Here is a 13,699-nt window from a genome sequence, read left to right as displayed (position 1 = left end):
CACGTTCAGTCCTTTACTGACCCTTTGTTGGTCAGAGCTGTCATTTTGAAATTGTGGCTGAGGCTTATTTTACTGAGCTGGTTCGTTAACCAGATGCCTCATTCACTGCTGCCATCTTGAGAACCACCAGGCTTCAAAGCAACAGCTCTATGGCCAGCTACATCAGCAGTGAACCGACTAACATTTTTTGATATCTCAATACTTGTTAAGGATTTGGAATATCCACTATCCCAGTCTCTTACACTTGAACTGTGGAGAATTGTTTGGCTGGATTGCAAATTCCACTTAATGCTTCTCTGTGTGAAAGGTCTGACGTGGAGCAAGATAACTTTCCACTTTAGATTGGAGTACAGTTGTGGATAAATGAGACAGAATGTTGTTCAGGGCTGAGGTTTATACTCCAGTCCTGTGAACAGAAGTCGCAGTGAAGGAACTATTGGTATTAGTCACTGTAAATCTACAGAAACTCCAATTTATTCAGCAAGGTAAGGACTAAATCAGTATTTGCTGAATTTGCTGCACACACCTACAAACACCCTGTTTATTCAGCAGCCTAGATTAATTCCATATTTAATCTTTTTTCCAGATTTACTATAAAGTAATTAAAGAAGTTAAATCAGGCGACGAGCTGCTTGTTTTTATGAAGGACGGTGTCTATCCTGATGGGACAATGCCACCAAACCTTGATGGTAAGACTTGTTAATAAATCCATACATATCTCAGTAAATATAAATTAGACTGTGTTTATCTTTGTCTGATTGCAGTGAGACAGTACAATGCCTCGAATTGATCACAGTGAGACAATATGGTTCCTCGCCATCCAATCACGATCAGACAATACCGTCCCTCTCCATCCAATCACAGTGAGACAATACCGTCCCCCTCCAACCAATCGCGATGAGACAATACCGTCCCTCTCCATCCAATCACAGTGAGACAATACCGCCCATCTCCATCCAATCACAGTCAGACAATACCGCCCCTCTCCATCCAATCACAGTGAGACAATACCGTCCATCTCTATCCAATCACAGTGAGACAATACTGCCCATCTCCATCCAATCACAGTCAGACAATATGGTTCCTCTCCATCCAATCACAGTGAGACAATACCGCCCATCTCCATCCAATCACAGTCAGACAATACCGCCCCTCTCCATCCAATCACAGTGAGACAATACCGTCCATCTCCATCCAATCACAGTCAGACAATACCGTCCATCTCCATCCAATCACAATCAGACAATACCGTCCATCTCCATCCAATCACGACGAGACAATGGGCTGGATTCTCCGGTATCCAGTGGGCGGGCCGTACTGGCGGCAAAGAGTGGCGTGAACCACTCCGGCGTTGAGCCCCCCGGAATGTGCGGAATCCTCCGCATCTTCTGGGGCTAGGCCAGCGCTGGAGTGATTGCCGCCATGCCAACCGGCGCCAAAGGGCCTCCACCGGCTGGCGCGAGTTGGCGCATGCGCAGGAGCACCAGCGTGTTCCCAGAACCGCTGCCGTCCTCTCCATCCAATCACGGTGAGACAAAATGGTTGGTCCCTTTCCATCCAATCGAGATGAGACAAAATGGTCCCTCTCTATCCAATCGAGATGAGACAAAATGGTCCCTCTCCATCCAATCACGGTGAGACAATGTGTTGCCTCTCCATCTGATCAGTGTCACAATGTGGCGCACCAACTGAATACACTGAGACAATGCAACACCTCCTCAACTGACCTCAAATCTCTATGGCAAGAACAGAACTGAAGCACCAAATATGGTGGGTCTACCCCTGAATCCTCACACAATGATTGAGCCATCTTCCGAGAATGCTAAAAGGCCTTTCCCTTAATGGCATTCCCCCCAGAGAGAAGGGGCAATCATTGATCAGCCATCCCAGCTTCAATCATGTGTTTTAGGCACTCTCTGCGATGCAGCAACAGTAATCCAGTCAGTGGCAAGTGGAGCTCTTCCACTGGACACTGCATTGGAAACCCAACTTTGGTTGACTCATTGCAAGGAGATCCATCCCAGGTTATCTTTTTGCTTCAGTTTTATTCCTCATTATTTCTCCCCTTAATTTTAATCATAATTTTAATTGGGTGATGAGACATCAAAGCCCATCAGGATAGGGAAAGAAGATTATTTATACAGTGCCATCCATAATCTTGAGACATCCCAAAGCACTTTCCAGCCATTGAAGGACATTTTGAGGAAAAATTATTGTTGTAATTTACAGAAATGCATTAGCTAGTTTCTGATCATTTGAGGTTTGATTCCTGATTTTATAAAAGCTCCATGTTTCGCTGACCATTAGCAAGTTTCAGAATCCTTTTTTATTCAGAGATGTGTTTAACCCTGCTGTCTCAGTGGGTAAATGCACCTCCTGGTGTGTTACTGAGTCGCAGGAACCAGGAAGGTCCTATGTCCCAACCTTGGTGTTTGCAGAGTTAGTAAATCTTTGCCAGGGCTAGTGACCTGCTAGGATTGGCATCATCAATACCACTGACATAGGGAGAGGAAGGGAGTAAATCAAAGAGGGATTCCTGTACCGAAGTGCTATCCAAAGCAACCCATATAGAAAGTACATATTGATGAATATTGGGCTGGGACTGGCCTCAACTTTATCTTAACCTTGGCTGTGATGTCGCCCATTCATCTGAAAGGGCTTGTGCATGAGACTCTCCGGGGTATGTAACTAATCTCTGACAGAGTCAGCACATCCAGGGCCAGGAGGAGAAAGAAGTCCGGCAGGAACAAAGACTGTGGTGCAGCACAGGAAGAGTAAAAATTGACCTGTGTACAACAGTGACTGAGGTTTGAGTGAGCTGCTCAGTGTCCTGTCTCCCGAGGAGTTAGCAAAGGGCACAGAACTCTGCTCTCTTTGGCTCTTTATTACTTTTTTGAAACCCAATAGGACCCGATTTATTATTTGTCTTGCATTCTTCTTTTGTCCCAAGTGCTATTGATGAGAGCAGAGATACATGGACAGCGACGCTGATGGCAAGAACACGGAGGGGAGGGTTGGGGGGGGGGGGGGGGGCTGCTGGCACTGAGGGGATCTAGTTTGACTCCTGTTGAAGCAAGAGGTGTGGAGGCAGAGCCCAGGCAGACCTGACCCTTTCAAACCAGTTGTTATGTTGGAAAATTTACAGCATCCAGTGGATTGTTTGACTTGGCACAGAGATCAGGATGCTGCCTTGTAAACTCAATAATAGCTGCTCCCTTTCTTTAATTTGTTTGAACTTGGACTGCAATAATTTATGATTATACAGTACAGGCCCTCGGAGCATTCGGCCTGAAGTTTTCTGAGTGATTTTAACCGGCTCTCTGCTACGTACTTTAACTTTGTTCATTTTAAATTTCTCTTCTTGCACTTGTGCGGGTTTCATTCAACTGCGGGCCCCCACAGAAGAGCAGAGGTACCGATGTGGAGACTGCGACGAGTTGTTCCGCTCAAAAGTGGCGCTGCGGCGACACCAGGCGTATGCCTGCAACAACGTTAACGCCATTTTCACCACCATTAACGAGGAGTTCAAACAGAGCCAGCTGGGTGACGACCTGCTTCACGAGTGCAAGGACTGTGATCGGATATTTCCCAATGAGTACAGGTATGCATGATTGCGGGCTGGAGTCAGAGACAGGGGCTGGAGAAGATGACAGTTTAACCACTTTGCTCTTGGTGACACTGCTCGCAAACCACAACGTGCTAATCTAATGTGCTGCATATTTTTGTAAACAGCAAGGCCATAGTGAAGGAAGGTAAGCTTGTACGTTATTCTCCCATTTGGAGAGAGTTGACAGGTGCAACATTTGTGAAGCAATACTCACAGCAACATCACCCATATATGTGGATGAGCTGGGCCATTCAAAGCTCACACATTTAAGAAAGACTTTGCCATCTCCTCATTGAGAGTAGCCAAATGCTTCCTCAATGATTCCAGGGTTCTTGCCTCCACAATCCTGCTCTTGTGCCTTGCTTTGATTCCTAGCTCTTGCACCCAATTCCTCTCCATGCACTTAGTGCAGATATTAACCATAAATTACTCATTCTGGTGACTGTGGAACTGATCACAATTTCTGTCCTTATATTTGTATTTAGAAAAAGCTTTGTGCAATGTACTATTTTCATGTTTGTGATGTACACTCAGATCTTATCACTTGGGATAACCTAAATACAACTATTCATTCACTAATTGAGTTGTGTTCAACTAAACATGCATTAACTCTGATTTAACTGTGCTGTTGGGATTAATTTGAAAAGGTTTAGTCCCTTGCTGCCGCAACTTCCAGTAATTTAGTGAGATAGGCTTTGTTTCTCATTCCCTTTCAAGTGGACCGGGGCCGGGCCGGGGGGGGGGGGGGGGGGGGGGGGGGCGTGGAAAGGGAGGGAAGTCATTTGTAAATGGGTAATGTTTGTAGAAGCTACAATGTCCTTACAGTCATTTCCCGGAAGCCTGTTTAGTAGTTAATAAGAAGAAGAATATATTATTGAAGCATATGATTTTGCCGTTCATTAATGCAGCCTACAGCTCATTGACAAATGGATAGCTCCCAGATTGGAAACCCTGGTCTGTTAACTGCTTATCTTAGTGCTGGGTCAGTAAAACCGCTCCTTGTTTGGTAAATATTTGATCCTAACTGTTAAATCCTGCTCTTTTGTTCTGTACTCGTTATGATTTTTTTCCTCTGGTAGACTCTGGCTTGCATAGTTTTGTTCCCACTATTTTTTTCCCCAACTCGAGTAAACCCTCCAAAATAGTGAGTGTCAGTGGGATAACTCAGTGTACATGGTATCACAACTCTCATGGTACCCTCATTGCAGGTGGCGCCTCTTCTTGTGTGAGTCCCAAAAAGCAAACCTCAATGGGTTAGTCAACCAGGCGGACCATTAATGCTGAACCCAATCCTAAGCTCATCCCAACACCCACACATACTCACAAACCTTCCAGCTGACACTCTTGAGGATTTATGGTCCAAGACGCTGGAACTAACTGAAACACACCAACTATTACCCTGTCTGAAAGCAACAAAAGCAGAAAAGACTAAAAATTGAACTTGGGAACTGCTGGTACCACAAAGGGTGGGGCAATTACCCATTGGGATGGCAGGAGAGCTGATGTGTATTTCCTTTTCATATGTAAAAACTGGTCTACGTCACGCTGACAATAGTAATAATTCGGGGTTCTCTGTCTCCTCTCTCATGTTGGTGCAGCCTGGAGCAACACATGATAATTCACAGTGAGGAACGTGAATATAAGTGTGATCAATGTCCGAAGGCCTTCAACTGGAAATCCAATTTAATTCGCCATCAAATGTCCCACGATAGCGGCAAACGCTTTGAATGTGAAAATTGTGATAAGGTAAGGTTGAAGGTAAGAAGAGCCAAACCTTTCATTGCCTCATTGTTTATACTGTTATTAGTTTTTGCATAGAGACTATGAGTTAAAATGGTACAATGGAAGGTGGTTGTCAGGGATTCTGATTAATGGGGTTCAGGTTAATAATAAGGTACTGCTTAACTGGGGTTCTGGTTAATAATAAGGTACTGCTTAACTGGGGTTCTGGTTAATAATAAGGTACTGCTTAACTGGGGTTCTGGTTAATAATAAGGTACTGCTTAACTGGGGTTCTAGTTATTAATAAGGTACTGCTTAACTGGGGTTCTGGTTAATAATAAGGTACTGCTTAACTGGGGTTCTGGTTAATAATAAGGTACTGCTTAACTGGGGTTCTGGTTAATAATAAGATACTGCTTAACTGGGGTTCTGGTTATTTGGAATGTGGCCCTCTATTTTTCTAGCAAGTGGATTGAAAAGCACCTCAATGGGATTTACTTTGCGGACAAAATCTGACTAGTCTCTCTGCTGAGACATTTCAATCAACTAGACTTCAGTTGTACCACATCACTCATAACCTGTATCTTATGCTGAAGGTGATTTTGGAAAAATGTGCAAGAAAATTTGGTGAAATTAATTTACACCACAACTCATATCACTGGATAAGGAAATGTAACAGGACAAAGTCTGTACTGTTGCAAAGAGTCCAATAAGCAATTAATTTATTGCGGTTATCTGCATTGGGACTAATGGTGACACTGTGGTCTGTGTCTGTAAGTGCTGGCAGTAAGTGAAATTGAATAGATAATTAATACAATCTGCATCTGCATCAGAATTAACCATGGCATTATGGTCTGTGCCAGTGTCGGGGTTGACTAGGTTGCTGTTTGAAACACCATGGAGTGATTTGCAAACTACCCTTGTATCGGGACCATAAGTGAAACCTATGCTGATGTCATCCAATTGCAAATTAGTGGGATTCACTCCAATCCCCATTTTATACTGTGCAGCCCTTACCTTACAATTCAAATATAGTTACCAAACAACTAAACTTAGATCGCAAGTCAAAACTCCCCGTGCGTCAGGTGGATTTGGGGGTGGGGTCTGGTATGCTGACAAGGTGAATGAGAAAGGAAAGAATGGAAGGGCAAACAAAGATCGAAAACCACTCTTGGAATTTTAAGAAAACAAAGCACTTTCTTTCTGCTGTTTGAGTTTCTACTGACTCAAATAGAAGTGCACTCTTATCAGATGGTGTTGTGAGCAGAGTGTTAGATTGTGTCATCTTTTCTGTTGAGTAAAAGGGAGGGAAAAGGAGCTCTTTGTTACCTCAGGTGGGGCTGTGCACAGTCAGTAGTTCAAGTGCCATTTAACTTTGCACTGTTCAGTGAAGCCCAATGCAATGCTGCTTCCTTTACGCACAAACAAAGACAGCTAGGACTTACATTTCTACTGCATCTATGAAAATCTCAGGACGTCCCAAGATACTTCACAGAAAAATAAAGCACTTTTCAAAGTGTAATTCACTGTTGGAACATAAAAGCAGCAACATGGCTGGAAGCCCTGGTTACTGTGGAAGTTCAGAAACAGTAGAGTGCCTACCCTACACAATTTCAAGGTAAACTGAAATTGGCGTGTATCGTTTTTAAACCCAAGTCAGTATTATGATGCTCTAATTCTCACCCTCAAATTCTATTTCCTTTTCTCTTTGTGATACTTTGTTGGTGATTAGTCCATAGATGTTAATAATACCGTTCCAGGTCAAGTGCACGCGAAACCTATATTTATAAAATAGAGAAACTTTTCAAAGCTACAGGGATACTCAATTTCTAAAGAGGCAGCACGGTAGCATTGTGGAGAGCACAATCGCTTCACAGCTCCAGGGTCCCAGGTTCGATTCCGGCTTGGGTCACTGCCTGTGTGGAGTCTGCACATCCTCCCCGTGTGTGTGTGGGTTTCCTCCGGGTGCTCCGGTTTCCTCCCACTGTCCAAAGATGTGCAGGTTAGGTCGATTGGCCATGATAAATTGCCCTTAGTGTTGGGTGGGGTTACTGGGTTATGGGGATAGGGTGGAGGTGTTGACCTCGGGTAGGGTGCTCTTTCCAAGAGCCAGTGCAGACTCGATGGGCCGAGTGGCCTCCTTCTGCACTGTAAATTCTATGATAATCTAACTTATAATTATATATATATATTATATATAAAATAGATGTAACATATATACAAACTAGTTTTTTCCTTTCCTAAAGGACATTAATGAACCAGATGGGTTTTTACGACAATGGTTTCATGGTCGTCGTTAGTCTTTTAATTCCAGATTTTTATTGAATTCAAATTTCATCATCTGGATCTCTGGTTTACTAACCCAGTGACAATATCACTATGCCACCCCCTCCCCTAGTTGTCCAGTTATAGACTGAAATTACATAAATTACAGGTACTTGCTGTCTACATACTGCACTTCCGGTTGTCACAATTTTTGGTCGCCCTTTCCTGTCAACATTTTCCATTGTAAATTACTATCAATATTACACATGCAATGTTACGATGCCAACTGTTGCAGATGTAGTTGCAGGCTCTCTCCACAAGGTGACTTTGTGGAGTAAGTTTCTGAAGTGCCAACTCTGTCGCCATCTCATTTTCATCAACGACTAAAAACAACCGTGTAGGCAATGTATTAGGTTTTGCAATATTTTTCAATTATGCTTATTTGTGGCTAAGTGGTCACTTAAGGTTCAGTGCTGCACTGGCTTATGTGAACCGGGCCTTGTTCCATTCTTAAACCATCAAGTTAGAGCCAGAGAATCACTTGCAATGCCTTTTCTTACCACTCCCACACCATTACCTCTATGGCCCTCCAAGAATCTATCCTTGGCCCTTCTTCTATTTCTTATGTACATGCTACCCCTCGATGATATCATCTTAAAACTCAACATCAGATTCCACATATGTATGCTGGCAACTGTCAACTCTTTCCCACTACCCCTCTTGACCCATGCACTGTTTCTACCTTGCTACTCTAATTGCACTTGACATTGAATATTAAACAAACAGATATTTCCTCCAACTAAATATTAGGAAGATAAAAGCCATTGGGAGTTCTCTGCCGGCCGATGCCGGAACTGGGAAACACGATTAGGCGGACAATGGTGCGTGAGGCGAAGATCGTGGGCGGTGCCGAGTGACAGAATGCCATGCTCCGTTGCCTTGACAGCGGCCTCAGTGCGTTCTACACGGCGCATACAGTAAACATCATTAGCATATCATTAGCGGGCTTGCCCAGTATTCTCTGGGGTGTCACCAGGAGGAATTACCGATGGCGAGTTTCACTTGTGGTTTCAAAAACTGGGAAACACGCGCTGTGGCTGCTGAGGGAGAGGGGGTCCAAAAAGTGTCCAAAATCGTCATTGTGTGCTGACAGTTGTGCTGCGGGCCGGGGGTTTCTGGAAATAGCGGGGTGGGGGGAGGGGGGCGCAGCCAGGCGTTGGGCCATGGGGTCTGGGTGAACGAGCATGGAACACTTTTACCACAGCCTGCAAGACTGTCATGTGGCTGCGTGGCCGCTCACTGCCCACTATGAACTTCGTTCCATATGCGGTCATATGCGTGACCCTGCAGGCCATCCTCCTAGGTATCCTCTAGCCTCAGCCAATCCATCAATGGGATGGGTGCACTCCAGCACAACCAGTGCCATCTTGTTTGCTGGGATGAGTGTGTGCTTGTCAGCTTCTCGAGTGCCAATCCCGATCGCAGTGAATCCGACACCGTTTTTCATTGGAATCACGCGTGTTCCACATGGCCCTGGTCCGAGCCTAATAACGGTTCTGAAATTTTTCCGGGACCGGCATCAATTTTGCTGTGGTAGCAGTCCACCAATTCTGTCCCGGCGTCAACATTTAGCTTCTGAAACGGAGAACCTCGCTCATTGCTTTTCCCCTCTACAAATTCTATTTCCAACCACTATTTCCACAAATTCTATTCCCTGACCGCTATTTCCATACTTGGCAACTGTTTGAAGTTGAGCCAGACCATTTGGAATCTTGGATGTCCAACCTTACAAGCGCCACCAATTCTGGCCTTTTACGCATCCCAAATTGCAATCACTCCACCTTTGATAGCTGTGCCTAGGCCGCAAGCTCAGACACGACCAGGCCATTAAATCACGCCCAGAGTCACAGGGCCACGAGGTAGTTTTAACAGCAAGAAAAACATTTATTAAACATTGAAAAAATTGGATTACGATTCAATACGCCTTTATTCCCCCCTTAGCTTAACAAATACACACAGATTTAAAGATTAACATGGATCACAAAGCACATCTTAAAATACATTAACACAAAAAGTCCCTTTTAAACTCACAATGTGACTGTTCTCAAATACACACTCTGCTCTGATCCCAAGTTAGTGTCTGTGGTTTGCTCCTCATAATCCCCCCAAATGATTGTCACGTGAGAGTTTCCAAACTCCACTCCCAAAAACATATTTGAAATTCTTCTCATAATAATGCTTTCCCTTGGCAGTTTGCAATATAAAATCCAGTCCATGTTTTACAAATTACACATTCTGCTCCATTTTTAACAGCGAATCCAGTCCAGGATTTCAAGCCCTTTAGGTATTTGTGGGGCGGAGAATCGTCGCGGGGGGGGGGGGGGGGCCACCGATCTGTGGGCGGGCCTGTCCCATGGGGGCACTCTTTCCCTCCACGCCGGCCTCTGTAGGGCTCCGCCATGGCCGGCGCGGAGAAGAACCTCCCTGCGCATGCGCAGGAAACATGTCGGCGGTTCTGTGCATGCGCCAACTCCCGCCGACCCACGGCGCCTCTTCGCCGCCGGTTGGCGCGGCGCCAGCCTAGCCCCTGGCTAGGATTACACAACTTCCAGGTGGCCCAACGCCGCTGTGGTTCACGCCGCTCTTGGAGCCAGTGTCGGGCCATCGCGCCAAGTGCGAGAGAATCCCACCCATGGTCTTGACTGCTGTGCAAAATGCCCACAATTGTTTTAACTTTCGACTCCCAGATTGTAATAAAATGACATCAAACCTTTCATCTATCTCCAAAGCCAGCTGTCCCACTTTAAATCTAGTTACTGCGATTGACTCTTTAATTCAGAACATTTTGTTTACTCTTCCTTGAATTCTTCTGCACAATACCTTGGTCTCTGTTCACTTAACTCCAGACTTCTTAGACACTCCTTTTGTCCCAATTCTCTGGTTATCTGGACTGTAACCTATACTTTAGGAAGTCTGTCTTTTTGCAGCTCCTGTCTTGTCTAGTCTTTCTTCTGGCAAAGTTGAGAGATGTTCACTCCCTGCGATCTTGTCTCCAACTGCCCTCAAATTACCTAAACTAAAACTTAAAAGCTGTTAACCTTACATGGACTTCCAGTTGCTAAGCAATGGCCACATGCTGATATGTTTTTTTTTCACACCGTAGTCCTCTGTAAGCATAATAGATGCCCAGATGGAACTTAAACAACCCCCACACATACAAACACATTTGTCCAGCTTGAAACTAACCATAGGTTTTACCCTTCCAGGTACAGAATCATTCAATTATTTCTACTGTTTACCAATACAACTACAAATACCCTTAAAACTACCTTTGTTTTCCTAGCAGTACTTTGGGATGTTTCAGTAGTGATTTGTTAAAAGCTCTGTATAAATGTACGTTTTTATTGTTCTGAGATTGAGGTTGGGATTTTCCTTCTCCTCTGCTGCCATGTCCTGCAGCAGTAGGGCGTGGTCCGCCATTGGCTGGCGGCGGGGTCTTCTGGTCCTGCCATTGTTAACACTGTTTCCCGTTGAATTCACCTCTTGTCGCCTGTGGCGGGGGTAAACCATTGGCGGGACCGTAAAATCCTGCCCTGACTATATATTCTACGTAATTTATAGACTGTTACACAATGGGAATTTGGGGATCTCTGGTCCCCCTGGAGTTGTCCTTTGCGCTTCAAACCTCAACTCTGCAATGCACCTTCACGAATTGAAGCTAGATGTGATAGTTAAGCATTTAATTACTGTCTGATTCTAAAGAAAAAGAGCCACGATTCATTGTCCTCCATAATGGACAACCCCAAAATCATTGCTAATCAGGAGTCTGCCCATATTTCCAGTCGATTAGTTGATATAGATTGTGTAATGTACAGATTTAAGATAAGGTAAAGTCTCCGTAGTCCCAGATGACCACAGGCTGCTTTCCCCTTTGAGGGGGGTGAGCTGACTGTGATGATTTAACCTGAGGATCACCACACCTCAGGCGAGGGGCAAGGTTGAGAAGGCAAAACCTTCATGAATAAACTCAGCCGGGGTGGGGATTGAACCTGCACTGCTGGCCTTGTTCTACCTCATTGGCGGCATGGTAGCACAGTGGTTAGCACTCTTGCTTCACAGCTCCAGGGTCCCAGGTTCGATTTGCTTGGGTCACTGTCTATGCGGAGTCGCACGTTCTCCCTGTGTCTGCGTAGGTTTCCTCCGGGTTCTCCGGTTTCCTCCCACAGTCCAAAGATGTGCAGATTAGGTGAATTGGCCATGCTGAATTGCCCTTAGTGTTCAAAAAAAAAGGTTAGGTGGGGTTACGGATCACGGTGATAGGGTGGAGGTGTGGCTTATGTGGGGTTCTCTTTCCAGGGGCCGGTGCAGACTCAATGGGCCCAATGGCCTCCTTCTGCACTGTAAATTCTATGATTCAATAATCCAGCTGTCTAGCCCACTGAGCTAAACTTGAGTCGGTTCTTTTTTGAAAAAAATTAGATATTCCGGAAAAATTGCTGGCAACCCAATTTCTGCTGGATTAGCAGGCACAGACCTACATACCAGAGTTGCATTTACCAGACAGTAGGCATGTACAAAATAGCCACCTATTCTACTGGATCAAGGGTCCAAAGTCTGTGATGTAGCACCGCAAACCATTAAACACTGAACTGGTTGAAGCAAAACTGAATTCCGATTCATGCAAATTATTGTGCAATTAATTGAGAAAATGGAATTATAGATAGAATCACATAACACAGAAGGAGGCCATTCTTCCCATGTTGCCTGTGTCCGCTTGTTGAAAGAACTATCCAATTAGTCCCACTCCCCTGCTCTTTCCCCACAGTCCTGCAGTTCTATACCCTCCAATGTTGTGGTTCCACTGTAATAATGATTGTTCCTGTTTAAAAGAGATTGCTGATACATGGGACCAGGGCAGTCCCATTTGACAGACCTTTTCACAAGTTTACAATGACTTCCATTTTTATTGCTTTTTCTCCTTCCTGTGCATCAGGTCTTCACCGATCCAAGCAATCTCCAGCGACACATCAGGTCTCAGCATGTGGGAGCTCGGGCTCACGCTTGCCCCGACTGTGGAAAAACCTTTGCCACCTCGTCTGGACTAAAACAACACAAGCACATACACAGCAGCATTAAGCCTTTTACCTGTGAGTTATCGCGTCTACCTTATCTTCATGTGTGCTTGCAGGTGTCCTGTGTTTTCTGACGTCTAATCACTTTCCCCAGTCTTATGATTGACTAAGTCCAAGTATACAATGCAGTGCTGCCACCTCTCTCCTTTCTAAAGGTCATTTTTTCGCCTGTTAACACTCATGTTAATCCCTCATGATCTGTGTAGTTGCAGAGACCCCTTGCATGCCACCTTGCCTCCTTATTGCCCCTTTGAACCCTTTCGGATTTTGGATTCAGCTAACTTGGAAAAAATGCTGTGTTTCATCACCAAAATGGTTTACCTGAGCATCTGAGTCAATTTGGAGGGTTTCAAAATAATCCGATGGTGTGCATCCTGCTTGTAAAATATTTTTCAATCACGCCCCCGCATAGTTCCTTCCCCACCTCTCATTTCTCCCTTGAACAGGTTGATCCATGTTGGGCTTTCACTGAGGTTGGGCATCTTCACCTGGTGACCTTTCTTCACCTATGAGCCCAGAGAGTTAGGCCAGATTCCCCGCTTTTGCGCTCACCAGGTCTTTATGTACCACAGCCAATTCACATTTATAACTAACATTCTTTCACATACTGCCATGTTGACTGGATAAAGTCCTTCTTTGAAATTTGAGTGATTAAGTCCCATTCTTGAAATCAAAACGACTACCCAATATGGAGCAACAGAATGAATCACAGAAATGTCTCTGATTAATGCCAGACAGTCATTACACCAATCCCCTTATTTACAGGGAGTTGATCTTACATACTCATATCTCCTCCGATTTCTACATAAGCTGTTACAAATTAGAAATGATTGCATTTTCTGATAACTGGTCTGCCTGCCATCTCAAACCCATTAGTGCTCAGAGATAAGATTCGGTGAAAAAGTTTTCATAAGATTTTGTCACATATTTTCAGCAGTGCCAACTTGTTACTCATCGTGTCATTGATAAGTTG

General features: G+C 44.7%; 1 protein-coding gene across 1 annotated transcript in view; it reads left to right on the top strand.

Annotated features, from left to right (window-relative positions):
- The window catches only part of prdm16 (PR domain containing 16), a 1,033,598-nt gene that overhangs the window by 933,189 nt on the left and 86,710 nt on the right, over nucleotides 1-13,699 (top strand). The window contains exons 5-8 of the mRNA XM_038773645.1: nucleotides 587-689; nucleotides 3,403-3,601; nucleotides 5,206-5,365; nucleotides 12,588-12,741. Coding sequence (XP_038629573.1) covers nucleotides 587-689; nucleotides 3,403-3,601; nucleotides 5,206-5,365; nucleotides 12,588-12,741 — 616 coding nt within the window. The remainder of the gene's footprint in view (nucleotides 1-586; nucleotides 690-3,402; nucleotides 3,602-5,205; nucleotides 5,366-12,587; nucleotides 12,742-13,699) is intronic.

This window comes from Scyliorhinus canicula, chromosome 16 (genome assembly GCF_902713615.1).
Source record: "Scyliorhinus canicula chromosome 16, sScyCan1.1, whole genome shotgun sequence".
Classification (NCBI taxonomy): domain Eukaryota; kingdom Metazoa; phylum Chordata; class Chondrichthyes; order Carcharhiniformes; family Scyliorhinidae; genus Scyliorhinus; species Scyliorhinus canicula.
This window is presented reverse-complemented; position numbering and strand designations above follow the sequence as displayed.